This window comes from Phyllostomus discolor, chromosome 3, assembly GCF_004126475.2.
Source record: "Phyllostomus discolor isolate MPI-MPIP mPhyDis1 chromosome 3, mPhyDis1.pri.v3, whole genome shotgun sequence".
In the NCBI taxonomy this organism is placed as follows: Eukaryota; Metazoa; Chordata; class Mammalia; order Chiroptera; family Phyllostomidae; genus Phyllostomus; species Phyllostomus discolor.
Genome location: NC_040905.2, coordinates 181,467,554 through 181,494,428, shown reverse-complemented (window position 1 = coordinate 181,494,428; position 26,875 = coordinate 181,467,554). Strand labels below are relative to the sequence as shown.

Genomic DNA, 26,875 nt, shown 5'->3' with positions numbered 1-26,875 from the left:
TGCTTTTTGTTAAGACAAGATGGTCCACGCTTCTTTTACAATTCCTAACTCAGACCTGAAATTAGCTATTTCTTTAAAGCAATGGTTCTCAGAGTGTAATCTGAGGACTCCTGGGAGTTCCTGTGATCCTTCCTTGGGGTCTGTGAGGTCAAAATTATTTTCATAATAATACTAGTTGCTATTTGCCCTTTTTAACTCTCATTCTCTCACAAATGTGTATGAAGTTTCCCAAAGGCTGTATGGTGTGTGCTATTATGAGTGAGTGCAGAAGTGGTTATAAGATTCCTGCTGTCACTTATTAAGCCAGGCATTAAAGAAATTTACAAAAATGTAAAAATGGTGGCACTCCTCTCATTAAATGTTAATGGATGTTTTGTTATTTTCAAATTTGTTCTAATTTCTGATGCAATTCTAATTCAGTAGATATACCCCACATGAACAAATGCTCTTTGGAGTCCTCAACAATTTTTAAGAGTTTAAAGAAGTTTGGGGAACAAAATGTTTGAGAACTGCTGCTCCAAGGAGTCTTAGTTCCTTTTAATGGAAAATGATTCTTAGAGATCACAATCTAGGAGCTACAGACATTCGTGGTTACTTGGTTGGCCATTGTTCTTAGGCCATTCAATGAGATAAAATAATACATATGTACGTATTCAAACTAAAGACTATAGAGTTTTTACTTAAACTCTTACATTTGTATCTCCTTTCTCCCATTACAAAAACCCCAGCATAACCATTTATTTTCAGTGTTAGATTAACAATACCTCCATTACCATCACTACCAACAATATGATTACTTAATGAGATTTTTTTGTTGCAATTCTTTTTGTCTTTGAGGCACATCTCTGTATAGATGTACAGTAAGTAATTTGACAATTTAAAGTTACTTGAAATGATGTACTTTCAAGCTTATGCCGCCATGCAGATCAATTAGATCTCTTTGTTTTTACTTTTAATTTTCACAGGCTGCTTTTTGCAAATTTAATTTTATGATAATATGAAATGCTTACATGGCTCTAGAGTTAATTCTGTTGAATAAGATATATTCAGAGTTTAGTTTTTATCCCTGTCTCCTCTATCCTAGTCCTTCTTCCCCCATAGGTAACATTTTTTAAAAACCGAGTTCTCTTTCCATGATTTAAAAAATTTAACCAAACGTATACACACACACATACATATATGTATGTATATATATACACATACACATATATACACATATACTACTATATATAGTATTTTTTAGTATTTAGTATTATTACTACCACCCTCCCTTTTTTGGATAAAAAGTAACATACTACATACACTTTTCTACCCATAGCTTTTGTCCACTTAAAATATTCTGGAGAGCAATCCACAGTTGTATATAGAGTACTTCATTACGTTGTCGAACTATAAGTATTCAACCAGTTCTCTAATGAGGAATTTGGGGGCAATTCCCATTATTTTATTATAAATAGTGCTGCAATGAATAGTCGTGCACATTCCTTTCATGTTTTTACCACCGTATTATTGGAACAGAGTCCTAGAAGTGGGATTGCTGAGGCAAAGTGTGAATGCATCTAATGCTCCTAGATATTAAACTACTTTTTACTTCTGCAGTACAGATGAAGAAACATACTGGGAGAGCTGCTCAAGGCCACGTTACCAGTCACGGACACGGCTGGGATTTAAACTCAGCTGTCATGCACTCCACAAACTCCAGGGAAGAGGAATTCCAAGGTGAGGAAGGCAAGTAAAGAATTTTGCATTTGGAAAATTCAATGAATCACACATTCGCATCCTTCCTAGCAGGGAAGGTTCTTATTAGAACCGCAAGTCCTCCGACTTCTTAAAATTGGTTCTCAACATCTCCTCCTCTTTGTGGCACTTTCGCTGGTGAAGTGCCCTTGGAAGGCGGTGCAGAGCTTTGCGCATGCTCAGGTGCTGCGCGGAGATTGGAGCCGCGGCAGGCCGGAGTGGCGTCACGACGGCGCGCCGTTCCCAGGCGTCCCCGCAAGGTCGCTTTGCCCAGCGGGAGCGCGCCCAAGTGACTAGACCCTGATCCGGGGACGCGCTGTCTTCTTCTGCCTGGGTACCAGCGGTGACATGACAGGGTACACGCCAGACGAGAAACTGCGGCTGCAGCAGCTGCGAGAATTGAGACGGCGATGGCTGAAGGACCAGGAGCTGAGCCCCCGGGAGCCGGTGCTGCCCCCTCAGAGGGTGTGGCCTATGGAGAGATTCTGGAATAAGTTTCTTCAAGACCAGGCCCCGTGGAAGAACCTGGTGAGTTCCGGCCTCCCCCCTCCCCCCTCCCCCCTCCCCCCACCTCCGGTACACGCAATCCTCCGCGACCCCCAGCCAGCTTGCTGGGGTTCCTGCTCCTTGCAGCCACACCAAGGACTGACGTCGCTTTGCGCCGGCAAGTCCGGATAGTTCCTTGAGGGACAATCAGGTTCAACAAAGGCAGGTGTAGCGGGAACGCTGCCTTGTCCCAAGAGTGGGTGGGAGTCAGGAGTCCAGGAGCTCGTACGGCTTTGGGGGAGTCTTGCCTCTGCGTTCTAGTATGATCAGAAGGAGGCGAATCTTTGCTTAGATCTGGCAGGACACTGCACATTTGGTTCTCTTTTGACTGCACAAATCTTCCCTCAGACTGATAGCCAAGGATTCAGTAGTTAAAATTCTGTGATTTTAATATTGAGGACACTTGGCTGATTTTTAAGGTTGAGATTGTAGATACTAACAAACACAGCCTACTACCAGAAAGCTCAATAAGCCCCTAGCTAATAGTGCAGCCCCCCCGTGTGATTACCATAGTAGACAGGGTCCTGTTAGTATGTGTAATGAGTCATGTTCAAGAGCCACCTTTTTAAACTACCACCATGTACTTTTAACCAACTTTTTCATTGAAGAGAAATGCCATTCCTGGACTTTACTCTGCAGACAATCACTCATTCAAGAGTTGTCTTTAGTTCTGGCTCGTGTGGCTTAGTGGGTTGAGCACCGGCCTCTGATCCGAAAGTTGCTAGTTCGATTCCTGGTCAGGGCACCTGCCTGGCTTGTGGGCCGGGTCCCCGGTTGGGGGCGTGTGAGAAGCAACCGATGATGGATGGATTTCTCACACGTCAATGTGCCTGTCACTCTCTCTCTCCCTTCCCCTCTCTCTAAAAAATAAATAAATCTTTTTTTAAGGAGGTATCTTTATTTTTAGGGTCTCTGGACATACTTTTGAGGTCATAAATCACATCAGTTATGAGGGATGAACACTATCTCAGAATTGTTCTCAACTAAGACATTGGCTGATAATGATGGGAATAGTACTAAGTAACACTTGGGTGCTTACTCTGTGTGGGTCAGTTTGCTGAGGGTTTTTATATATGTGTTACTTTACTTAATGCTTTATTCCTATAAAGTAGAAAACGATTCCGAATTCTCATTTTGAGTGAGTAGAAACTGAGGCCTACAAAAATTCAATGATCTACTTGTCATAGAGCTAGAAATTGAAGTTCATATTGAGATGTGTGTTTCTACTTTCTTACAGTCTACAAAGTTTGGTGCAAATTTTTCTGAGAAAGTGGTATTAGATACTTATTTACAATGGTAACATTACACTCTAATTCAACCCTTCTCTCACCCTTTATATACTTCACATTACTTGTTCATTTTGGCAGTCATTGGTTGAAAGTAGACATACCTCCCATCAGCTAGTGATGTGAAAAAGTAAATAATCAGCCCTGGCTGGTATGGCTGAGTGGATTGAGCATAGGCCTTCGAACCAAAGAGTTGCCTGTTCGATTCCCAGTTAGGGCACATGCCAGGGTTGCAGGCCAGGTCCCCAGTAGGGAATGCACAAGAAGCGACCACACATTGATGTTTCTCTCCCTTTCTTTCTCCCTTCCCCTCTGTCTAAAATAAATAAAAAATATTTTTTTAAAAAGGAATCATTCATTGAAATCCATCTTAACTTACTTTGAGTTTATTTTTTCTTCCACAATCATATCTATTACAGCACTTAGAATTCTTTTCCTGAAAGGATAAGTGTGTTTCAGTCAAATTGGCTGCCATGGAAAAGTTCCATTTTTTTAGTTCTCCTTTGCTTTTCTCTTAAAATAGTATAAAGACATCTCAAAATGAGCTCAAAACACTCCTATGTCAGTATGTAAAACACTCTTCCAGCATCCGTGTGCTCAGGTTGTCTGCCTCACACCTGGAATGATGCAAGTGGAGTTGATTGTGGGAGCTTGGTAAACTAGGGAGATAAATTTATCTGCAAAATTCTGTAGGTTTGATTATTCTGGTTAAATTGATTAGCATTTTTTGCCATGTCTTATCTTAAACTTACAATAAGGATATTTTAGAAGTTTTTTTAGAAGAATCTTTAAATGCCTTACTATAGTTTTGAAAAGTGCTACTTGTCTTAACGCATTTTGCCTGAATTCCAGGTATCCTACCCCCTAGAAGGCCCTATGCTTAGTAAAAATATTTGAGTGGGTGAGGTTAGCTATAGACTATAAAGAAATTTGTAGCATTTAGAAATTTTAAAATAATCATGACATTGTTATATCATTGATGGTTGGGGTTTTTTCTTTGCCACAGATGTAACATAGAATACCTGTTTATTTTGTGTATGTTTTTTCCCCCAGATCTATAAGACATACCGACACAGTGTCCTTGTTTTTACTCATGTACTTATACCTGCCTGGATTATTCATTATTATCTCAAATATCATGTGACTGTAAGTACGTCTTAAACATGTGTTTTTCAGAATTTATTTTTAATATTGTCCAAAATTATTTTCTATGTGGGTATGCCTTACCCTGCTTTATTTAGTGGAAATAAACTGATTTTGAACAACTTTGTATCGTGTTAAATAAAAGGTTTAATGAAATTTAAGTATGGTTTTTCAAAAAGTTAATCTTTTTGTTGCTTTCAATTTGAAATGCATTTCCTCATAGAAACAGTGTTTACACTTGATTAGAATCTAGTGACCTAATGATAGTAGTGTAAATTCAGGATTGTGAGTAGGAGGGAGAAAAAAATTTCTGTTTCTCTTTTTGAGTGGAGATCTGGTATAAGATAACAATTCAAAATAGTCAAAGGTTATCTTTGTCATCATTCTATTTCCCTTTCCTTTATTCTGTCTGATATTTACAACATTTTTTTCTGTAGAATCCAAGATGTTCAAAAGCTTGAACTTTTTCACTGAAAGATCTTGGATGTTGTGGTTGAAATGAGCCAGTTATCTTATTGAGAAGGCTAAACAGATAGCCTGGTGTAGGGTGTCGGAGCCAGGCATGGTGAGGAAAGAGTGCATTTCATGAGGAGAGAGCAGGGGTGGCTGCCAAGCATGGAGTGTTGTAACCCACACAGAGTAGGGGAGTACTCTTGTACCCATTGGGGAGTGTTAGATCCTGAGTGGGTTGCTACGAGGGGAAGGGGTGTTGGTGAGTACACCTGTTTGGGAGAAGAGCAGTGGCTGCAGCCTGATGTGGGTAGGATATTGGAAGGGGCAGCACAAAATAAAATGTCAGAACCTGAGTGAGGGGAGGGTGTTATTTATACTGGAGTGTGGTGGTGGTGACAGGAGATTAGTTATACACAGAACATTGGTCAAGTAAATACATAAGTCTTGTATATTGATGATAGGGGTACCCGGGTTCCCATTGCCAGGAACTGAAGTCGAAAAAACTCTGTGCTACTGGAATGGAATTGGAAGCACCGGTGTGAACTTGTTTTTAGTACATATTGACAGATATAGAAGTAAGTATAGGTGTTAGTGTGGAGATTCTCTAGCTGTGTTCACTGACAGCTCCTGGTGGCAGAGCTGCCCCATGGAAATTAGCATGTCTACCTGCCTGGTCTTATTTTCTAAATAAATTGCTTCACTGAAAGAGCCAGGGCTCTTTGGAGAAATGGCCAGTTCCAGGGCTGGGGCAGGAAAAATACAAAATTGGCTTTTTGTGCCACAAAGTAAAGAACTGTTCAAAGAATGATGGAGATATATCAAAAAGACAGAGTAAGCTTGAAGGAACTCACATTGGGATAATTTGAGCATCAAACTATATAATGATAGTAATAGATGATAGACCACCTAATATATAAAATATAAATCCATTAGTCCATCATCATATAATTAAGTATAAATGGAGAAAAGACAAAGCTTTGTTTAATAGATTGCTAAATAATAAACAGTCAAGGAATGATAGGACCAGAAAAATCATAATTTGAGTCATCATAGTAATATTTTATTCAGCCAAAGAACATCAAAAGACACTAAGATTAATCTCAAAATACCTATTTTCAACATACTCATTTGTTACAAAGGGAAAAAGGTAATTTTGTGTTAGAGAAGCCTGGCACAGACCACTGTAATCAAGAAATCTAAATTAACATTACTAATAATGGGACAAACAAATTGTGTGCTACTTGATAGTATGCAATAAAAAGAAAACAGCATCAGTTTTGCAATATTCCTGCCAAAAACACATAACCTGAATTTGATCATGAGGATACTTAAGACAAATCTAAACTGAGGGACTTTCCTGCATAATTGACTTACTGCCTTTAAAAGTGTTAAAGTGGTGAAAGTTAAAGATTAACTAAGATTCATTCCAGATTGAAAAAAACTAAGTAGGCTTGTCAACTAAATGCATTTCATATTAATAGGCCATAATCTGCTTAGTCAAAAGATTAAAGATGGTATTAACTGTCAAAATTTTAAATAGCCTAAACAATGAAGAACAAGTCCGGTCAGATGGGATTTTCTGAGAACTTCAAACAATTATGGAAACAATTGGTAAAATTTGAATGGGTTCTTTAGAGAAGGTAGAAGATAATAGTGTATCAATGGTAATTTCCTGATTTTGATGGCTTTTGTGAGTGTTTTAAGAATATTTTCCTTATTTGTAGGAAATATCCTAAAGCAATAAACCAGTCAGCAATTTACTGTGAAGTAATTCAGTAAAAAAATTATTTTTATAATTCTTACAACCTTCTGTAAGTTTAAAATTATTTCAAGATAAAAACAAAAGTTAGGGACTGCCTAACAAATTGCAGGTAATCCAGTTGAAGTTAGCGTATTGAAAGGAGAGAAACAAATAACTGGGGTTCTCAGAAAATTCCCTCTAACATGACTGGTCCTCTGTTGATTGGGTGTCTCTTTAAAATTCTGACCACTGACATCTTTTTTCTTTTCACTAAGGAGATATATCCATTGATCAACAACTATGCAGTGCCTACTATGTTCTCTTCCTTTACTGCTATCAAAAATATATAAGACAAAATTCCTGACCTTTAGGAGTTTATAGTACAGTTGGAAGATAGGTGTGATTTGGGTAAGCCTGTGCTAGAGAAAAGTTATTCCAGTTAGAAAGATAAGGAATCAGTAATGGTCACGACCATATCTAACCCAAGACTGAGAAGATAATTAGAATAGCAGGTCTCTTGGCTCAGTAGACTGGGGCCAGTTAATGGAAACGCTTGAAAACTATACGTGGAGTGAATTGGAGGGAGGAAAGTAATACTGACATCAGACAAACCAGCTGAAGGCTGTCACCATTTAGTAGGTATTAGTTGATGAGAATTTGGTTAGCAGGAATGGAAAAGTGAAGGCAGGAGATATTTTTTAAGGAAGAAATAGCTCAAGTTAAGTTGGGGGTAAAACCAAAGTTCAGAGTCATTTATGACTAAAATTCCTCACCTTGGAAGTTATAAGTGGGGTGTTGTAAAGGAGGGTTTTCTGGCCACTGGGAGGAAGGGAAGTTGTTTAGGAACATGTGTTTCCACATTAGTTTCTGGGTCCACATTAGTTTTTCACTGTCTTAACATGTAGGACCCTAGAAAAGACAAAATATTACCATATTTTACCACGTATAATGCACTCCTCTGTATAGTGTACATCCATGTTTTTGGCCGAAAGTTTCAGGAAAAAAGTCTTTTAATCTTTTAATTCATTTATTTATTTGTTTATATTTACAAACAAAACTGGTATTATTTTGCATAAAGGTATCTTTATTGCTTTCTAGAGTTACACTTTTAATACAAAAACATAAATAATTAAAAACATTTTTGTAGATACAGAATTAGTACTACCCAAGTATAATGCACACCCTTATTTTTCCCTCAAATATTTGGGCAAAAAAGTATGCATTATACATGGCAAAGTATTATACTTTCTGTCAGCTTTTTTTAATATCCAAGAGTGGTTTTTATGTGCAAAAGAACTGTTCACAGTTATTTGGAATATAAATTAATATTCAGTTTGTTAGTATCAAATTAAAAAAACTTTTTCCTGATTCTTTAAATTTATTTTAAAAATTCTGTTCAACTGCTTATAAAGCTGGTAAAATACAGTCTCCTTTCTTCGTTCTTACTATTTTTGGGTCAATCCCAGTTGAACACTCCTAAAATAATTCCACTTACAAACATAATCAAATTCTCTTAAATGTTTTAGACTACATTTATAAATTTTACATATTTTATTTTTAAGTATTTATAGGGCAGCCCTGGCTGGTGTAGCTCAGTGGATTGAGCGTGGGCTGCAAACCAAAGGGTTACCAGTTTGATTCCCAGTCAGGGCACATGCCTGGGTTACAGGCCAGGTCCCTGGTGGGGGCCACGTGAGAGGCAACCACACATTGATATTTTGTTCCCTCTCTTCCTCCCTTATCCCCCTCTAAAAATAAATAAATAAAACCCTTAAAAATATTTATAGGGCAAATTAATGACCCTAAGGAGCAAAATCTTTTTAAACTTCAAATCACAAGTCTAAATCAATTATGTACTTCTAACTAGAATCTTAAAACTAGTGTTTTAAAACCAGATTACCTTACACATTACAAATACTGTAAATAACAATATATGGATTGTCCCATTGTTTTTGGAAATGATCATATTTGACATTCACCTGTTTACTCTAGATTTGATTTAGTTTGTCATATATATTTAACTAAATTTTTCTAGAAGCACATTTAACAAGCTGCAGTTACTAGGTCAACAATTCAAAACAATATAGTTGCTTATCTGAGGGATTCAAACTTCCAGGTGATTTTTCCTGAGTCAAAGATGTTAATAGGGCCCTGGCTGCTGTGGCTCAGTGGATTGAATGCTGCTGTCCTGTGAACTGAAAGGTTGCTGGCTTGATTCCCAGTCAGGGCACATGCCTGGGTGGCTGCAGGCCACGTCCCCAGATCGGGGCATGGGAGAGGCAACCCTGTATCTCTCACACGTTGATATTTCTTACCCTCTTGTTCTCCCTCCCTTCCCCTCTCTCTAAAAAAGGAAATAAGTAAAATCTTTTTAAAAAATGTCAGTATTCTCTCTTGATTTGGGTAGAACTGCATCCTTAGTAACCTTTGTAGCCAGTTTGCTTCATCTAACACCTTTACTGCCTACTTGAATTTTACCTTCTTTGATGACATTTCACTGTCTTATTGCCTCGGGCCTGAGTTCTTAAAGACATTTTAATGTTTTTATGTGGTTTCATGTAAGATGTTTTATTTATTTATTTTAATCCTCTCCTCAGGACATGTTTGTTGATTTTAGAGAGAGATGGAGCGGTGGGGAGAGAGAGAGAGAAAGAGAGAAAGAAACATAGATCTGTTGCCTTCTATACATGCCCCAGCCAGGGATTGAACCCTGACCTGGAAGCGAACCCGAAACTTTTTGCTGCATGGGACGAAGCTTCAACCAGTTGTGCCACCTGGCCAGGGCTGTATTATGTAAAATGTTTTCAAAGACACTTTAGCCCTGACTGGTGTCGCTCAGTGGGTTGGGTGTCCTCCCACAAATCAAAAGGTTCAATTTCCTTTCAGGGCACATGCCTAACTAAGTTGTGGGCCAGGACCTGGGTTGGGGTCGTGTGAGAGGTAACACATCAGTGTCTTTCTCGCACATCAATGTTTTTCTCCCTCCCTTCCTGTCCCTCTAAAATTAAATAAAATCTTAAAAAAGAAAGATGAAACATTTCTATTTTAAAACAAAAAGACACTTTAATGTCCTCACATTGTATTCTAAGTTTCTCTCCTGCTTTTGGCTTCAATTTCTCTGAGTTTTACATCATGCAAGTAATTAAATTTTTTTGGTTTGGTATTTCATGCAGATGTATATGCTTAATAAGTACATTTATTTTATAAATATTTATTTAGTTCCTCCTGTGTGCAAGGCACTGTTCTAAACACAAGGATTCAGCAGTGAACAAATCATATTGAGTCCCTGCCCTCATGAAATGTTTAGTCTTGGAGAATGGCAATAAATAGGTAAAGAGGTATGTAATGGAGGTGCTAAGTCTGTAGAAGAAAAACTAAGCAGGGTAAAAGACTAGAGAATGACAGAATCTGCTATTTTAATTAGGCCTTTCTGAGGAAGTGCTTCTTGAAGAGAAACATAAATAACATGAAGATATTGAACAAAGCAGATAACTAGAAGCGCATTTCAGGTAGAGGAGTCATTAAATGTAAGGGCTCTAAGGCTCAGGCAGGCCCAGCTGATTGGACTAACAGCAAAGGAGCCACCATGACTGTAGTACAAGGAGAGTGAGAAAGGTAGGAGCTCAGAGATGTAGCTGAGGTCCAGATTGTGCAGGGCCGCCAGAATTTGGCCTTTTGTCTCTAAGAATTAAGAAACTTTGAGCAGAGGAGTGATACATCTTAAAAGAATCACTCTGGTCTGCTTGCAGTGTGGAAATAGGACTCGTAGCTGAAAAATGCTAGAGGCTTGGACAAGGATAGTAGTAATAGTGGTAAGAAACAGATTTGGGATATAATCTCAAGGTAGATTATATCCCAACACATTATAATCTCAACAGGATCTGCTGAGGAGTCAGGTTTTGGCCTCCTTAATTGGGAGAATTAAAGGGTCATAATACTGATAGGGGCTAGTGGTTAAGTTTGACATACCTGTTTCACAACCAAATAGAGATCTTGAGTAAATGGTTGTATGAGTCTGGAGTCTGGTGAAAATTTGGGACCAAGTTAAACATTTGGGATATGATCTGTTTTTTTAGAAGAGACTCTAAAACCATAATTAACAGAGCATTACTTTTATTTCAGACAAAACCATATGCCATTGTTGAAAGGAAGCCCAGAATATTCCCAGTAAGTCTTAAAACGTCTCTGATTTTTCTTTTGTTCATAGTTTTCTTTCTCCTTTCCCTCTCCAAGTGATTGTTAAACTAAAATATTCCTTTCTTCTCACTGTCAGTTCAAGTGCCTGTTTTGTGTATTCTTATTCAAAAAGGAAAAAAAAAGGAAATAGTGTGAGGTAGCAGTTACAGTTGAAATGTGAGGTGGACACATTTCTTTTCAGCTTGTTTATAAAACTTGTTTGACTTTTGTAGTCCTAAGGTGAATTGAAGGTAGGTATCCTGTGTTTATGTACAGTTAAGAACTTAGCCTAAGCAGATACCTGAGCATGGTAATGTAATGAATAGTAATAGCAACTGAATTCCTGTTACTATTTCCAAACTACTATTTCTCATGGCAGTTTGACCTTAATGTCTCTGTGTGTGAATTTAAAATTTGTTAATATGTGCTTAAATTTTATAAAATGAAAATATAAGCTATTATCCTAATTTAAAATGAGTCTTTTCAGCATTAAAAGATTACACAGTAGTCAGTTGGTTGTTTGTGAAGTTATTGTTTAACATAAAAAACATTGTTTTTTTCTATATCTTGTCACAGATAATAAAGTACCATCAATCTCTAAGTTCTGTTATTTTGTAAAATAAAACTCAGTGTTGATTCTTAGCTTCAGTCAAATAACATAGTCACAATAATCCATTATCTACTGCAACAGAAGGGAATTTTAGGGAGAACCACCAAAATTAACTAAGCTTCCAGTTGGAACTCTGCTTTAGGAAATAGTAGGGGATTTCTTCTATATTGCATTGTGTATAATTGATGTGTGTAAGGGTGTAGGTAGTCTCAAAATAGGCAATTATCTTGCTGGTTTTACCAGTTCGGGAATTTATTCTTCCATATACATATTCATTATTTCTTTCTTTCCATAGCATTTCTCCTACTTCTCTATTTTTTGCCACTGTGGTTCTTTCTGTTTCTGTGCCATTGACCCCTTTGAGAAGCTTCCCATTTGAGGACCTGAAGAATGCTCATTTGTACACAGAATAGAATAAGTAGTAAAAAAAACCCCTAAATCTCCATGACTTAACAAAACAAAGGAAACAATTTCTTATTGATATCACAGACAATGTGAAGCAGGCAATCTTCCTGTCTTATGGTTATGCCATCTAGATTGAGGCTTCCAAAATCATATAAGGGGAAGAGAGGGCTAGATGTCTCAAGATGATTTTAAGGCCTAAACTTGGAAGTAGCTTACATCATTTCTTTTAAATCCTGTTGGCCAGAACTTGTTCTCATTGTCCCAGACAGTTACGTGCTTTTCTGTATTTCTCAGCCTCCCATGACTGGAATTCTGCCATAGTCTATCCTTCTAAGCAAAATAGCTCTTTGCTTCCTTCTTCCCACACATATACACAATTCCTTCCCTAAGGAAAATCCCAAAGTCCCATTCCATCACTGCAACCAGCCTCAAATCCAAGATCTCCAGATGATGCATAGTAGTGTCTGTCAGCTTTAGATACAACTTCTCTTGGAGATTTGAGGATCGATGAACTAAGATGGCAAGTAAACTGTATCCCTTGTCCCCCTACCACCACCACACCCATTGTTTAGTGATGGTGTTTCAGACAGCAGAGCAGTCACTGGTTCTTGGCAATCCTGAAATTGTTGTCAAATATTATAAAGACTCCTAACCCTTATGTATAGGTAGTTACTTGAATGGAAACTGATTTTGTCTTCTTGAAGTAACACCTTTGTTCATTGTCCTTCCTGGCCCCTGGCTGTGTCCAGGGGCTCTTGCTTTTCCATTATCAACCTTGACCACACCTAAATGGGTACTGGGATGTATTCCCTTGTTAGAGTCCCAGTCTTTCTATCTGCCTCCTACTCACAGAAGGTTGAGTGCCAGAGGTTGTTTTAAGCTCAGACATTCACAGGCTTTAGTTGTTTGTATGATGGTTTCTTTGATCATATAGTTCCCACAACATTTGGTAGGCATAAAAAGAAAAATACTCGGTAGGAGTCTATTTACCTCTAGCTAGTCCCACATCCATCTGTACTTTCTATACAGTTACCAAGTTCTCCACTTTGTCCTCCTACAACTGCCTGTCTCAAGTTAGTGGCAGCTGTGTGGAGACTACCTGAAACAGACTCTGGATCAAAGGCCACCTTCACTTCGATCTGATCTTTACCATAGTGTTCCTCTGTTTACTGAGCTTCATTGGGCTTCTGTTTCTCAGAATGTCTTCAGTGTTAACCCTTACTATTTAGAGATTCAGAAGCAATGTGATTTTCTAATCCTGAAAGGACCTGAATTTTTTCATTCTCTTCTTTCAAATCAGTGACTTCCTGCTTAATTTCCTAAAGTACTTTCCCAAGGCAGCAAGTAGTCAAACATATATTATAACTTTTTTTACAGCTACCTCTTCTAGAACCTCAGGTTGATTAGACAGTCTGCTTCCAAGTTATTACTGCCTTTTATTTCCATCTTTTACCTTCCAATGCCAGTGTCCATGCCATGTGGTTCAATTTTTCTTATAGCAGCATTAGTACCACTTCAGAATACTAATTTCTGTGTTAGGGTGATGTTAGCTATGGTAACAAAGTACCCCCAAAATGTAATGGCTTAAACATAAAAAGTTTATTTACTAGGTAACAGGTCAGGAAATGACAGGGGTGGGCGATGGATAATTCCACCCTACACAGTCATTCATGAATTGTCATGGTGACTGAATCTAACTTGAACACAAAGTTGAAACTAAAGCTAAGTAAGTAATTTGCCTACAATTATACAGCTTGTCCATGGAGTTTCCAGGATTCTTACCACTTGGTTCTGATCTCCAAAGCCTATGCCTTTTCTGCCACACATACTGTCTAGGTTTGAAATGACACCTGAACCAAGCTACCTAGGCAAAGTGTGCATTCTGTCTCTACTATCTGGGCTAAACAGTAAACTGGTGATTGCCTATATTTAATTGCTGGGCATACATTACCTCCTTATATTGAGCTGAAGGTTATTTCCCTCTAACTTTTCTAGTGCTTCTCCTATTTTGGGGGGCCATATAAACAAACATCTCTTTATCACTCTGTGAAAGCCACTTTTCATGCCCTCTGTGGTCATTTTGTTTGAGTGAAACTTCCTGTTCCTTCACTTAAACCTTAAAATTTGAATACTGGTTTCTTGTCTTTAGACAGCCTTTGATTTACCTAAGTCTCTTTTACAGTATGAATGCCAAGGCTGAACTAGATTTTTGGTGTGAGGTCTGCCAAAGTGGATACACCTCTGTAAACAAGATTTTTCTGCTAATGTATGTTTGTTTTCCTAGGGTGATACAATTCTGGAGACTGGAGAAGTAATTCCACCAATGAAAGAATTTCCTGATCAACATCATTAAAGGTTAATTTAAAATTTCAGAGGCATATGAGCCCAAGTTTTGTTGCTGTATTACCATATTTACTCAATATATTTTCTGGAAAAGTACCTTGAATAAAGTGTACTCTCGGATATGTGCTGTTTCTTCGCAAACACTGTACAATTTAAGACTGATTTATTTAAGGATGAGTAAAAACTGGACATGCTACAAAAATGATATGAGCAATCACCCTTTTCTGACCATTCTTGACTTGAAAACAGCATGTTGAAAAATAAGTCACAATAGTTTTTTTTCTTACATAGTACCTAGCTGATGTGTAGGTATGCAACAATAAAATGTTGTAATAAACAAATATAAGAATAGAAATTCCACACACTTTTGTTTTAAAGGTGGCTTTCTGAGACTTCTTTTAAAAGAAGTATTTTAAAAACTCTAAATTGCAGAGCATGTCATTCCATCTATGATCTGATACTCAAAGGCTGTCAGATCTAGGTTGCTTTGTTATATAAGAATTTTAAAGTATTTGAGAAGTTCGCACAATGATGGTGTATTATAAAGGACTGTATGCAGGCCCTGGCTTGGTAGTTCAGTTGGTTATAGTGTCCTCCCAGTATGACAAGGTTGCATGTTTTGATCTCCAGTCAGGGCACATAAATCAGCCAGTGGATGCATAAATAAGTGGAACAACAAATCAATGTTTCTGTCTCTCCCCCTCTCTCTCTAAAAAATCAATTAAAAAATAAATGATTATGCAAAAATAAATTTGGAACCTTTGTATTATGTATTTTACTTTAAATTTAGACATGTGTCAGGTAAACATGGGATAAAGAAGTATTTACATAGAATAAAATACGAGGAATTACAAATTTTCATTCATTCCCGAAGATTTTGTCTGGGTATTTCTTCTTTAGCTGTCGTCCAGCCGCTACTGTTGAAGCGTAGATAACATACCCCCAGGAGAGTAATACGATCGCTAGGAGCAACTTAAAAAAAAAGGGGGGGGGGGAATAAAAGAGAAAAAAAATCACTAGTACGAGTACTGCCTCCTCCCTGCTCCCCACTCCCATTGGTTGCCATGTACGTTGCTAGGGTGACAAGCGAATAAATAGAATTCCGGAGGCGTACCCGCTTAAGCTTTCCTTACGTAAGAAACGGAAGAGCGTGTCCTCCCGGAAGAGGCGGAGTTAAGATGAGGGAGTGAAAGAAATTCAGGAATGGGTTTGAGAGTTTCTGGACGCTGAAGAAACACCTGGGCTTTAGCTCGTGCGCCTAGGGAGTAGACCGCGTGGAGCCTCGCCTGGCTCAGGGACCTACCACTGAGTAAATCCAATCCAGGGTGCGGCGACTCACTGGCTTCATGGTAAGGAGGCGACGGCGGTCCACGGGAACGGGCAGGACCTGCAGGCCCTAGAGTAACCTCCGGGGCGGCTGCCGGGTGGTGGCGGCCATCTTACATCTGGGCACGAGTGCCCGCCCACTTGCCGCCAGGAGCGTTTCCCATCGGTCAGCGGGGCTCTTCCGCCCGGAGCTGGGGGCGGGTTTGCGAGATTGCGGGCCCAGCCCGCCTTTCAGGGAGGGTATTAGACAATCGAGAAAATGTTTAAAAATGGCTTTTTTTCCCCTTTTGACGCTTAGAGAGATAGGCGTACCTCGTCAACCGGTTCTTTCAGTTTCAGTGCAGTGTTAATGCAAGGTAGTGTACCATCATATGCATTTAAAAGTTTATTTGAAAAACTAATGTGTTTTATATATAACAGTTTAACGCTGAAAGAATTAACGTTTCTTCTCGCATCTGTTCCCATTTCATATTGATAGTCTTTCTTATATTCATCCTTGATGTAAGCAAAAATACTACCCACACTTATATAACGGTGACGACTTGTTGTGGGAAATCCTGTTAATTCACCCTTTTTTCAAGAAACAAGGCTTTTATAACTCAAGGGCTTGTTCATGTAAATGATAACTTATGAGAAGAAATAACGTGGCACCAATTCCCTGGCTTAATGTCTGCCAATCAACAAGCGTTTGTTGAGCGTTTATTATGTACTTAGAACGTTAGCACGAATCAAATATTAACTTAGAGGACGGCGGTTTAGCACGCGGGCAGGTATACCAGGTTCTAGAATGTTTGGAACGCTCACATCTGAGGCCAGAGAGTAGAATGAGGCAGTGGGCCGCCTTAGGCTCAAGCGCTCTTTGTACAGCTCAGATACCATCTAAAAATAGGGTTTTAATCCTAATTTCAGGGAGTGGAGAAGGGAGAGAGCAGTCTTGAGAGAAACACGTTCTGTTTTGCGAAGATTCCAAGGCTATGTCCTTTAAGGTAATCTCTTTATCTCCGGACTGGAGTAAATCTCTTTACTAGTTGGGCTCTGGTTTTGGATTCTACTCGAATTTCGGTGCTGTTTCCTAAGAGGTAGCTCAGTTCCTTTATACACTAGAAATAATTTTTGTAACTTCTCAGACTTTGGTGAGGTCTAAATAAGATAAAACTGGTTATCGTGTTTTTTGGGTAATTTAGGAGTGAACATTAAGTTTCTGCCTTTGTAACGACCAGAGATTACTGGTCACAATAAAGACTGTGATAATAGCGATTTCTGCCTGGGAGGGTCAGGTCGCTCTCCTTCCTAAAACCGGAGGGGTGGTGGGGGAAGGGAGGGGGAAAGGCCGAGCGCTCTAAGCCCCGCCCTCAGTGCCGGTGTCCTTCTAACGCGCCTGCGTTATGCCGGCGGGTGTTTTGTTTTGACGCGCCGGGGCCGCGGGGTGGGTTTTGTTCCTACCACTGCCTCCAAGCTACCATGGTGATGAACACTTTACGTCTCAGGGGTCGCAACAGCCGCTGGGGTCTTCGCTGTCTCGCGAGGAGGGTGAAACGACCCCGCGTGCCCGGGATCCCGAGGGTCCGCGGAGAAGTCGCCGGGTACGCCTTCGCGGATCCTGCCGTCACCGCCCTAGCTTCCTAAACCGCCAGGACCTTGCCTCGAGCGTACCAGTCAGGCATGCGCCGACCTTCTCCGAGGTGAGTGAGAGTGGAAACAATGGGCGCGGGGGTCGAAAGGGCTGAGGGAGCTGGAGCTGCCATCTGAAGCGAGGCCCAGAGGTGAAGGAGCAGGTCGTCTGGGTCTGGGCAGGGCTGGCAGACAGAATCTGCGGCGCACCTGTGGATTTGTGCCGGTGGGCGGGAGAGGGCTACGTTCCCAAGAAGCGCTCCAGGTGGTGCACTAACTGGAAAGACCTTGGCCTGGGTGGGGGTTTGAGGGGGGACCCAACACAAAACGTTCCAGTTTGAATCGTGTCATGTCCACTGTCAGAAATGTGACCTTGGATGGGTTCTCCAACTTCTCTGAGCCTGTCTGTAAAAAGAGAAGAACAATATTTTAGTTCATTGTGGTTGTGTAATGCACATGGTGCTTGTCTTAAATCCTGGCCGGGAGCAGTTCTCTGCCAAAGGAAGCTACTATCACCGTGATTGTTTGGGTTGTCGGCACAATGTTATATACTGTGGGCTAGGAGTGAGTTTTTCTTCTTCCAATTGGTGTAGCTTCCCTCATGGGCTGCAGATCCCTACACTGGAAAGGGCAGTACTGAGATGAAGCAAATGGTGATTTAAGGGGAAAAGTGAATAGAATTCTTGGTAGGTAATTTTCAAGATTAAGATAAAGTAAGAAAGAGCTATCCAGGATTTTAGTTAATAGTGGTGAGGGTTGGGGGGGGTTATTTGTTTTTAGTCAATGACATGCAAAGCTGTACAGTCAGCGGAAACAAACATGCTTGTCTGGAGTTCGTGGCTCTAGAGGGCAATAGTTCCCAAGCTGTTGTTTTTTTAAATATTTTATTTGTTAATTTTTAGAGAGAGGGGAAGGGATGGGGAGGGAGAGAAACATCAATGTGTGGTTGCTACCTCTCGAAGGTTCTCTACTGGGGACCTGGCCTGCAACCCAGGCATGTGTGCTGACAGGGATTCTAACCAGTGACCCTTTGGCTCACAAGCTGGCACTCAATCCACTGAGCCACACCAGCCAGGGCCCAAACAATTATTTTTATTGCTGGAATTCAAATTTAATTGGAATTAAATTTTATAGGATCTGATCAAGAGATCCTATAATTTCCACATGATCTATAGTTTAGGTTAAATATATGTAATTCAAAGTGCAGTTCAGAGGTACTGCAATTTAAGGTCACAAGAGATAGAACGCAACTTATTTTAAAATTTAAATACTTGGAATGTATTTCCAGTTTATTCACTTGCAAATCCTTTTTAGCTGCTTTGCATGGGTATATTAAGCACAATAATTATGTTAGGTAGGAAGATAAGTTGTTACAGACTGTCATCTCTCTGGGCTTTTATTACAAGTTATGAGTGATGAAAACAACCAGAAGTAACTTTATTTTCACATAACATAGGGAAGTGGTATTCAGTTCTTAATGTTCATTAACCACTATTCTAAGTGTTTTTGTGGAATATATCCCTTCAGGTGGGTACTATTTGAGTTATTTCTGCTTTTGAGCTTCTATGATAAATGCTGCTAGGAATATTTGAGTTACAAGTGTTTGTGTGGACATATGTTTTTATTTCTATTGAATAGATAGGTGTGCTATTGCTGGGTCATATGGTAATTCTACTTCATTTGTATCTCAGAAATATTTTAGTTTTAGTACTATTGAGTGACAATTTTGAAGAAGTAAATCCCTTACTTGATTTACATTCATTGCTCTTGTTTGATGTTTTGGATGAATGCCATTCTTTGTAGCTAAAGATATTCCTGTGTAGAAATACAAAACAGAACTCTTAATTAATTTGTTCTTTACCTGATATGAATGATATTAGTGGACATTCTTTGGACTTGTGCAGTCAAAGTGGTTAATGGGCTTATAATACTAAGGAAGACTAAGGTAACATTTTTTAAAAATCATACTTAGTTGAGCTTTTGTTTTATTTGAACTTCAAACTTACCGCCCGGTAATTTTCTTTAATAAATTCTTTCTATGTTATAATTTATTTTTTGTTGTTGTTAAAAAAATTATTTATTTTTAGAGAGAGGGGAAGGGAAGGAGAAAGAGAGAGAAACATCAGTGCGTGGTTGCCTCTCAAACGTGCTTCCTGTTGGGGACTTGGCCAGCAACCCAGGCATGTGCCCTGACTGCGAATCAAACCAGTGATCCTTTGCTTCACAGGCAAAGTTTACTGATGTGAACTGGAAACAGTTTAGTAAACACTAAAATTCTGTATTCCAAAGATAGAAATTATGATAAAATGTATTAACTTGATATTCATCGCTTTAAAAGTCTTATAATCCTTTTACTATATTGAGGGACAAACTTAAATCAATAGTTAATGTCAGTTTTTCCAGTTTATAGAGTTAGTTTTAGGTGACACCTGGTCTTTAATCCAGATCTTCTGATAACCTCTCCAGGTCTGTCTCCACACTACTCCTACCCCAAACACATTCTTATCCTAAAGGTTCCCCCCCCCGCCCCCAAGTATGAGAATAAAAAATGTCAGAAGTAGGTGGAAATGCTGAGAAATTTATGCAATATCAAGGTTTCAGAGTTTAAATATATTAACAGAAAAGCAGTTGGTGTCCTGTATTTATAATTCTGTTCTCTTTAAAGACTGGTGATTTTTGCATTTCCACTGTAAAAAATAGAAGACTAGAAATATTCGGACCTCTTGAAAAAACTTGTGCAGCGTTGAGTCTGTATTAAGTTATGGCTCTGAGAAAATTAAGGTGCCCCCTAATGAGCAATTTTAATTTGAAATCTATGGTAAAATACTTCACAATCTGAGATTTTTGTTGTGTTTTGTTGTTATTGTTGTTAGAGCTTGGTATGGCCAATGAGCCTATTGTTTAGAAAACTACATTTCTATTGTTTGAGTGACTTAACAGCAATTAACAAGTGATGGGACTTCCTGTGATAGAGGATGTAGAGAAAGATGAATTACAGGCCCAGGAAAAAATAAAAGGACAAACTAATATTTAATATATATAAAATGATGACTGTAAAATGCAGCTAAAGAGGAATTTTATAAGATAAGAAGGCTAAAATGTAAAGCATACTAGACTTCAGCTCTGGCAAATTCATATTGTAAGTTATTGAGCAATATAAGCTGATAAACTTAATAGAAAACGAAACTAATCTTTACGATTCTGGTTATTCTTGTGGGAAAAGATACTAAGGGAAAGGGACCAAAAGTGTAATGAAGATACTTTATGACTGACTTTAGATTAAATAAAAAGGCTAAGAAAGGCTTCTTAAGGGGGGTGAAAGGAATCTGTGATGAATTGACTGTAATAGTGTATTACTACACGGTTGTTACCAACCGTGTAGTAATAATTATAACAGCAACTAACATTTAATGAGCATTTGCTGTGAGCCATGCACTGCACTTGAGTGCTTTTATAGTTAGTATTTCATTTTACATTTCACTAAAAATCCTTTTTGTGTGTGAAAGAATCTTTCACTAAAAACCACAGAATTGGTTTAAACAGGTAAACTTTCAGGTGAATTATCTCGTGAATGCTTTTTTTAATTCAAGTATAGTTGAAATACAATATTATATTAGTTTCAGGTGTATGTTATAGTGATTTGATGTTTACATACCTACTATGTGATCACTATGGTAAGTCTAGTAACCACCTGTCACCATACAAGGTTATTACTAAAGTTATTTTAAAGGTGCATATATATTCTTAACCACAAATAAAACAAACCAGTAGTATATACTGTTTGGGGCACACATATTTGAAAGATATAAAACCATACATAGCAGTAACACCAACTGAAGACTATGATGTTTCAGGGTTTTTTAAAGGCCTGGAATAACCATGAAAAAATGTGTTACATCAGAGTATGGATACTTGGAATATCTTCTTTTGTACTTTAAAGAATAGAATATCACATAATATTTGAGAGTTACTATGTAACTTTTTAGAGGGATTTTTACATCTTCATAAACCCTGTGAAATGGTGACCTACAGATGAAATTAAAGGATAGAGATAGTAACTTGTGCATAGTCACACTCCTAGTATGGACCCGGATTCACACCCGGGAGATTGGTCTTTCAGGCTTGTACTTATGTACTCTTACTAGGTAACACTGCCTCTTTCTATTACAAAGATCATGAACTACTGAACTATTTTCACCAAAGTATGTTTCATAGTCATAAACCTGTTTCAAGTTTAGTCATTTCTCTTTTACCAGGTTACTGATATAAATTTTTCCCTTTTACAGGTAATGGCATCAGCAGCTAAGGAATTTAAAATGGACAACTTTTCACCTAAAGCTGGCACTAGCAAATTGCAACAGACAGTACCAGCTGATGCATCTCCTGATTCTAAGTGTCCTATTTGCTTGGATAGATTTGATAATGTGTCTTACTTAGATCGCTGTTTACATAAGTTCTGTTTTCGCTGTGTACAGGAGTGGTCTAAAAACAAAGCTGAATGTCCACTATGTAAACAGCCCTTTGATTCTATTTTGCATTCTGTGAGGGCAGAAAATGACTTTGAAGAGTACTTCCTAAGACCTTCCTATAATGAAGGGGTCGTCAGGGGTTCTTTTGCCACCCCTGATGTTCAACGATTCCACTATCGTACAACTATGACAAGAGAGCGAAGTGGTTTTTATTCACCCAGTAGTACCATGAGTAGAAGAACAACAACTCCACCTGATAGTGGTGTACTATTTGAAGGGTTAAGCGTTTCAACAAGACCCAGAGGTGGTGAAATTTCTCAGTTAATGAGACAGATTCCAAGGAGGCCAACTACTACAGATGAAAGATCTTTGCGGAAAATTCAGGAACAGGATATTATTAATTTTAGGCGAACTCTCTATCGAGCTGGTGCCCGTGTTAGAAATATTGAAGATGGTGGTCGCTACCGAGATATTTCAGCTGAATTCTTTCGTAGAAATCCAGCTTGTCTTCACAGATTAGTCCCCTGGTTAAAACGCGAACTTACAGTTCTTTTTGGAGCTCATGGATCTTTAGTGAATATAGTGCAGCACATCATCATGAGTAATGTTACTCGGTATGACTTGGAGAGTCAGGCCTTTGTGTCTGATTTAAGGCCCTTTTTACTGAATCGGACTGAACATTTTATACATGAATTTATCAGTTTTGCTCGATCTCCTTTTAACATGGCAGCTTTTGATCAACATGCTAATTATGATTGCCCTGCTCCTTCTTATGAAGAAGGTAGCCATTCTGATTCTTCAGTCATCACAATATCTCCAGATGAAGCTGAGACCCAAGAGCTGGATATGAATGTAGCCACTGTTAGTCGGGCACCATGGGATGATGAAACTCCAGGGCCATCTTACTCAAGCTCAGAGCAGGTACATGCTGTCATGTCTTCCCTGTTAAATACTTCTGATAGCTCAGATGAAGACCTTGTATCAGGAAGAGCCACGTCTCAGATACAAGCAGTACAAACCAATGAGGACCTAAATAATGACAGTGATTCTTCTTCCGATAATTGTGTCATTGTTGGGTTTGTTAAGCCGTTAGCTGAGAGGACCCCAGAACTTGTTGAGCTGTCATCAGATTCTGAGGAGTTAGGCTCTTATGAGAAAATAGAGCCTGTGAAAACACAAGAACAAGAGCAGTCTTACAGTTCTGGTGATAGTGATGGTAGTAGATGTTCATCTCCACACTCTGTCCTTGGAAAGGATGAGGAAATAAATAAAGGTCATTGTGATTCTGGTACAAGAATCAAGTCAAAGAAGGAAGAGAAACGATCTACATTATTGCCCTCTCCCAGAGACCTGAGCTCATCTGTCAGAGGGGACAGAGTGTATTCCCCATATAACCGTAGACACAGAAGGAGGGGAAGATCAAGAAGTTCGGATTCACGTTCCCAGAGTAGAAGTGGGCATGATCAGAAGAATCGTAGAAAGCATCATGGTAAGAAAAGAATGAAAAGAAAACGATCCAGAAGCAGGGAAAGTAGTAGATTCAGGAATAGAAGAGACAAAAAAAGATCAAGAGATAGTAGTTGGTCGAGAAGAAGCCAAACTCTTTCTCTAAGTAGTGAAAGCACAAGCAGATCAAGATCTCGGAGCAGTGATCATGGTAAAAGAAGATCACGGAGCAGAACTAGAGATCATTATTATTTAAAAAATAATTATGGAAGCAGATATAAGTGGGAGTATACTTACTATAGTAGAAACAAGGATAGGGATGGCTATGAATCATCTTACAGGAGAAAGACTCTGTCTAGAGCTCATTATTCCAGACAATCTTCAAGTCCAGAATTTAGAATTCAGTCCTTTTCTGAAAGAACAAATGCTAGGAAAAAAAATAATCACAGTGAAAGGAAATACTATTACTATGAGAGGCACAGATCAAGGAGCCTGTCTAGTAACAGGTCAAAGACTGCATCTACAGGACCTGACCGGGTGAGAAATGAAAAGCCTGGAGGGAAACGAAAATATAAAACCCGACATTTGGAGGGTACTAATGAAGTGGCTCAACCATCTCGTGAATTTACTTCAAAAGTAAAGGAAGGTCATTGCCAAAAATCTTCATCAAAATTGGATGGAAATTGCAAAAATGAGAGTGATAGTGTTTCAGATAGCCGGTCATCAGACAGAGAGACAAGACACAAGAGAAGAAAAAGAAGGACCCGGAGCCTAAGTGTAGAGATAGTTTATGAAGGGAAAGCTACCGATACAACTAGACATCATAAAAAGAAAAAGAAGAAGCATAAGAAGAAGCATAAGAAACACCATGGAGATAATGTTTCACGTTCCCCAGTTGTAATTACCATTGACAGTGACAGTGATAAGGATTCTGAGGTAAAAGAGAGTACAGAATGTGACAATAGTGCTCCTCAAGATCCTGTACAAAGTGAGTTTTTGGCTCCTTTGCAAACATTTGAAACTGAAGATATAGTTACAATAGAAGATGAAGTTGGTGTTCTGGACAAAGAATGTGATACTACTTCATTTAACTTAAATAATGCCAACAGACCTGTAGATAATACTCCACTTCAGCCAGCTTCAATTGAACAAACTCTTGATGTAAGAGAAGAAAGCACCTTTGCTGCTGATTTGGAGAACCAGCCCAGTAATGTGTCTTCAAACTGAGCCATCAAGGCAACTGGCATCTCCACGGACATCATTAATGTCAGTGTTTCTTGGTAGAGACCATGATACATTTAAAAACTGCCAAAGCATCTCACCAAGAATTCTGATGATATAAAATGAAGAAGAAAAAGGAACAATGTCACCTACTGCAGTCTGTTTAGATGACTTTTGGTGAAAACTTTTCCCCCTTAAAAATACTTTAAGTGATTTTTTTTGTGTGTGTGTTAAAAATCTGTAAAAATTATTTGTTCAAGAAGTATGTTGCATCCTCAGAAATACGCACTTTTAAGTGAAGAAAATGTTATTGCTAACAGTTTATTTAAAACTTGGGATCCTTTTTAAATAAAAATATATAATTTTAGAAGTTATTTCATAAAGCCATATGGTATTGACATATTTTTAAAGTAGTTAAAATGAGTATTTTTGAATTTTTTTTGAGAGTTATTCTGGAAATGTGTTATAAACTAGGAGAATCTGTTTAAATAGTCTTTATTTTTCTTCTTAAAAATTTGTATGACGGAAGCATTACTTCAGGTTAAATTGAGGTGTTTTAATCTTTACAGTTTATCTTGACTTCTGCCAAAAGAAAAGTTTTAATATTTCCTTTATATACTTGTTTATCTGATCTATCAGTAAAAAAAATGTATATTCAGCAAAAGAAAAATAAAACAGTAACACTTTAAGACAAGAATGCAGAAATTTTCCAGTGCAGTATTAATGTATTTTTAAGTTATTATTTTAGTGAAAATAAGGATATGCTTATGAGACTGAATTTCAGGTTAGCTGCATTTTAGTTGTAATGATTTAGTTCTTTAATCTGATCATGAAGAGTGTATTATTTGCTTTTTATCCTTCAGAAGAATGCAGTTACGTAGCACTTAGCTTACAAATGAAGAAACCTTTGGCAGACCTCTACACTGGTAGTTCTTTTAAACATAGTGGCTATGTTTATAATTATCCTGTTTTAGAGATAATACAAATTGCTCTTCATCTATAGCCTGATATAGACAGCAGGACTTGGATTAAATCTAAATTTAGCTTTCCATTTGCTTTAATACGATATTCATTTATTGTTAACAGAAATTGAAATGCCTGCTGCTATTGTTGGGTTTTGTACTCAGGGATTCAGTGATGGGGCAAAACAGGTAATATTCCTTGTCCTCCTGTGGTGGGGGCTGTATAAAACATAAGTTGTCTGGAGAGAAAGTATAATTTACTATAAAAGCATACAATGGGGGTCTAATCTCAATAGAAGTGATGGTTGAATTGAAATCCAGAAAACAAGTTAGGTACAGAGGTGCTCTTAGCAAAAGTAAAGATGTGCAAAGATCCAAAGGCAGAAGGGAAAGCCTACCCACAGTGGTGTCCAACACAAAATTATAAGTTAAAACCGTTTTTTGTTCACCAGTTTTTGATAGTGTTGGTGGACTTAATGTGTAGCCCAGAGATGCCAAAGGGGGGACACCCCTGCGTGGTTCCAAGAGCTGAAAGAAGGCAGGGTTAGCCAAAGGACAAAGATTGTGGGGCCAAGCTTTTGTAGGCCCTGTTGTAGAGTTTGTGTTTATCCTAAGGGCTGTAGGAAACTGGTTTAAAATGACAAGGATCTAAAATTGATACTGACTTTTTAATGTTTATAAATCGACAAATTGTAGGAAGACTAGTTGGTTAAGGAATATACTTTGAAATTATGAAATGACTGTAGTTTTCTTAAGGATTACAAACAAGAATGCTGTTCTTGTTTCCCATATTCTGATTTTACATGATGTTTTCAGTTAAACACTTAATGAAAAGCCATTTCACATCATCCTCTTTTAAAAGATGTTAAAAAATTTTTTTCTCGTTTCCCTACTTAAAATCCTTTAGTAATTTCCTTTTTGTTAGAATATTTATTACAAGTAAACAGTCCAATATAACATGGTTTACAAATTTGCCTAATCAGTTCCTGATCCATCTTTAGCTTTTCTCTCACCTCCTTTGTGCTCTGGCCACACTAGCCTGCTTCAGATCTATGGAGGTGCTGCTCCCTACTAATTCTGAGCCTTCATACATGGCATATTTCTTCTGCTGGAAACTGAATTCCATCCTGGATAAACTGAGTTTCTTTTAAACTGGATTTCTCCCCACTATTCCCTTCATTATTTGCTGTCTTAACCCTGGATTCCTTCAGAGCATGTATCACAAATTGTAATTGATTACTAAATGTCTTACCAGCCTGAAAGTTCTTTGGCAACTATATGTATGTGTCCTGCTATATACCTTTATTTCTATCACATATGGAAGAACTTAAAGGACCTACCAAATGGATGAATAGATGCTAGAGGTTTTTAAAAATTAGCTAAGACCTGCTTTTTGCTTC

At 38.4% G+C, this 26,875-nt stretch overlaps 3 protein-coding genes across 5 annotated transcripts; 2 read left to right on the top strand and 1 right to left on the bottom strand.

Annotated features, from left to right (window-relative positions):
• Positions 1 to 1,957: 1,957 nt before the first annotated feature.
• Positions 1,958 to 14,559, top strand: NDUFB6 (NADH:ubiquinone oxidoreductase subunit B6). Of its 2 annotated transcripts, XM_028529208.2 has the most exons (4): positions 1,962 to 2,265; positions 4,623 to 4,715; positions 11,029 to 11,073; positions 14,382 to 14,559. In XM_028529208.2, exons 1-4 carry the CDS (start codon positions 2,086 to 2,088, stop codon positions 14,448 to 14,450), a joined length of 387 nt encoding a protein of 128 aa, XP_028385009.1. In that variant the 5' UTR covers positions 1,962 to 2,085; the 3' UTR covers positions 14,451 to 14,559. The 2 variants fall into 2 exon arrangements, with proteins under 2 accessions (XP_028385021.1, XP_028385009.1); XM_028529220.2 differs by lacking the exon at positions 4,623 to 4,715 and having other exon boundaries at positions 1,958 to 2,265.
• A 639-nt stretch (positions 14,560 to 15,198) lies between these two features.
• On the bottom strand, positions 15,199 to 15,893 carry SMIM27 (small integral membrane protein 27). The gene is made up of 2 exons (XM_028508557.2): positions 15,744 to 15,893; positions 15,199 to 15,412 (listed from the first exon to the last, which is right to left on the bottom strand). The coding sequence occupies exons 1-2, from the start codon at positions 15,786 to 15,788 to the stop codon at positions 15,299 to 15,301; spliced, it is 159 nt and encodes a 52-aa protein (XP_028364358.1). The 5' UTR covers positions 15,789 to 15,893; the 3' UTR covers positions 15,199 to 15,298.
• Positions 15,581 to 25,552, top strand: TOPORS (TOP1 binding arginine/serine rich protein, E3 ubiquitin ligase). 2 transcript variants are annotated; one of them, XM_028508542.2, is made up of 5 exons: positions 15,645 to 15,789; positions 16,065 to 16,122; positions 16,676 to 16,752; positions 17,254 to 17,448; positions 21,664 to 25,552. In XM_028508542.2, exons 3-5 carry the CDS (start codon positions 16,741 to 16,743, stop codon positions 24,517 to 24,519), a joined length of 3,063 nt encoding a protein of 1,020 aa, XP_028364343.1. In that variant the 5' UTR covers positions 15,645 to 15,789; positions 16,065 to 16,122; positions 16,676 to 16,740; the 3' UTR covers positions 24,520 to 25,552. The 2 variants fall into 2 exon arrangements, with proteins under 2 accessions (XP_028364334.1, XP_028364343.1); XM_028508533.2 differs by lacking the exon at positions 16,065 to 16,122 and having other exon boundaries at positions 15,581 to 15,789.
• The last annotated feature ends 1,323 nt before the right edge of the window (positions 25,553 to 26,875 follow it).

Bases quoted from the DNA above. Each gene is read 5' to 3' on its own strand.
- NDUFB6 (XM_028529208.2), top strand. From the start codon at position 2,086: ATGACAGGGTACACGCCAGACGAGAAACTGCGGCTGCAGCAGCTGCGA. The intron at 2,266-4,622 runs GTGAGTTCCGGC...TTTTTCCCCCAG, and splicing joins AGGCCCCGTGGAAGAACCTG to ATCTATAAGACATACCGACA. The intron at 11,074-14,381 runs GTAAGTCTTAAA...TTGTTTTCCTAG, and splicing joins GGAAGCCCAGAATATTCCCA to GGTGATACAATTCTGGAGAC.
- SMIM27 (XM_028508557.2), bottom strand. From the start codon at position 15,788: ATGAAGCCAGTGAGTCGCCGCACCCTGGATTGGATTTACTCAGTG. The intron at 15,413-15,743 runs GTAGGTCCCTGA...TTTTTTTTTAAG, and splicing joins TGGATTGGATTTACTCAGTG to TTGCTCCTAGCGATCGTATT.
- TOPORS (XM_028508533.2), top strand. The intron at 17,449-21,663 runs GTGAGTGAGAGT...TCCCTTTTACAG, and splicing joins ATGCGCCGACCTTCTCCGAG to GTAATGGCATCAGCAGCTAA.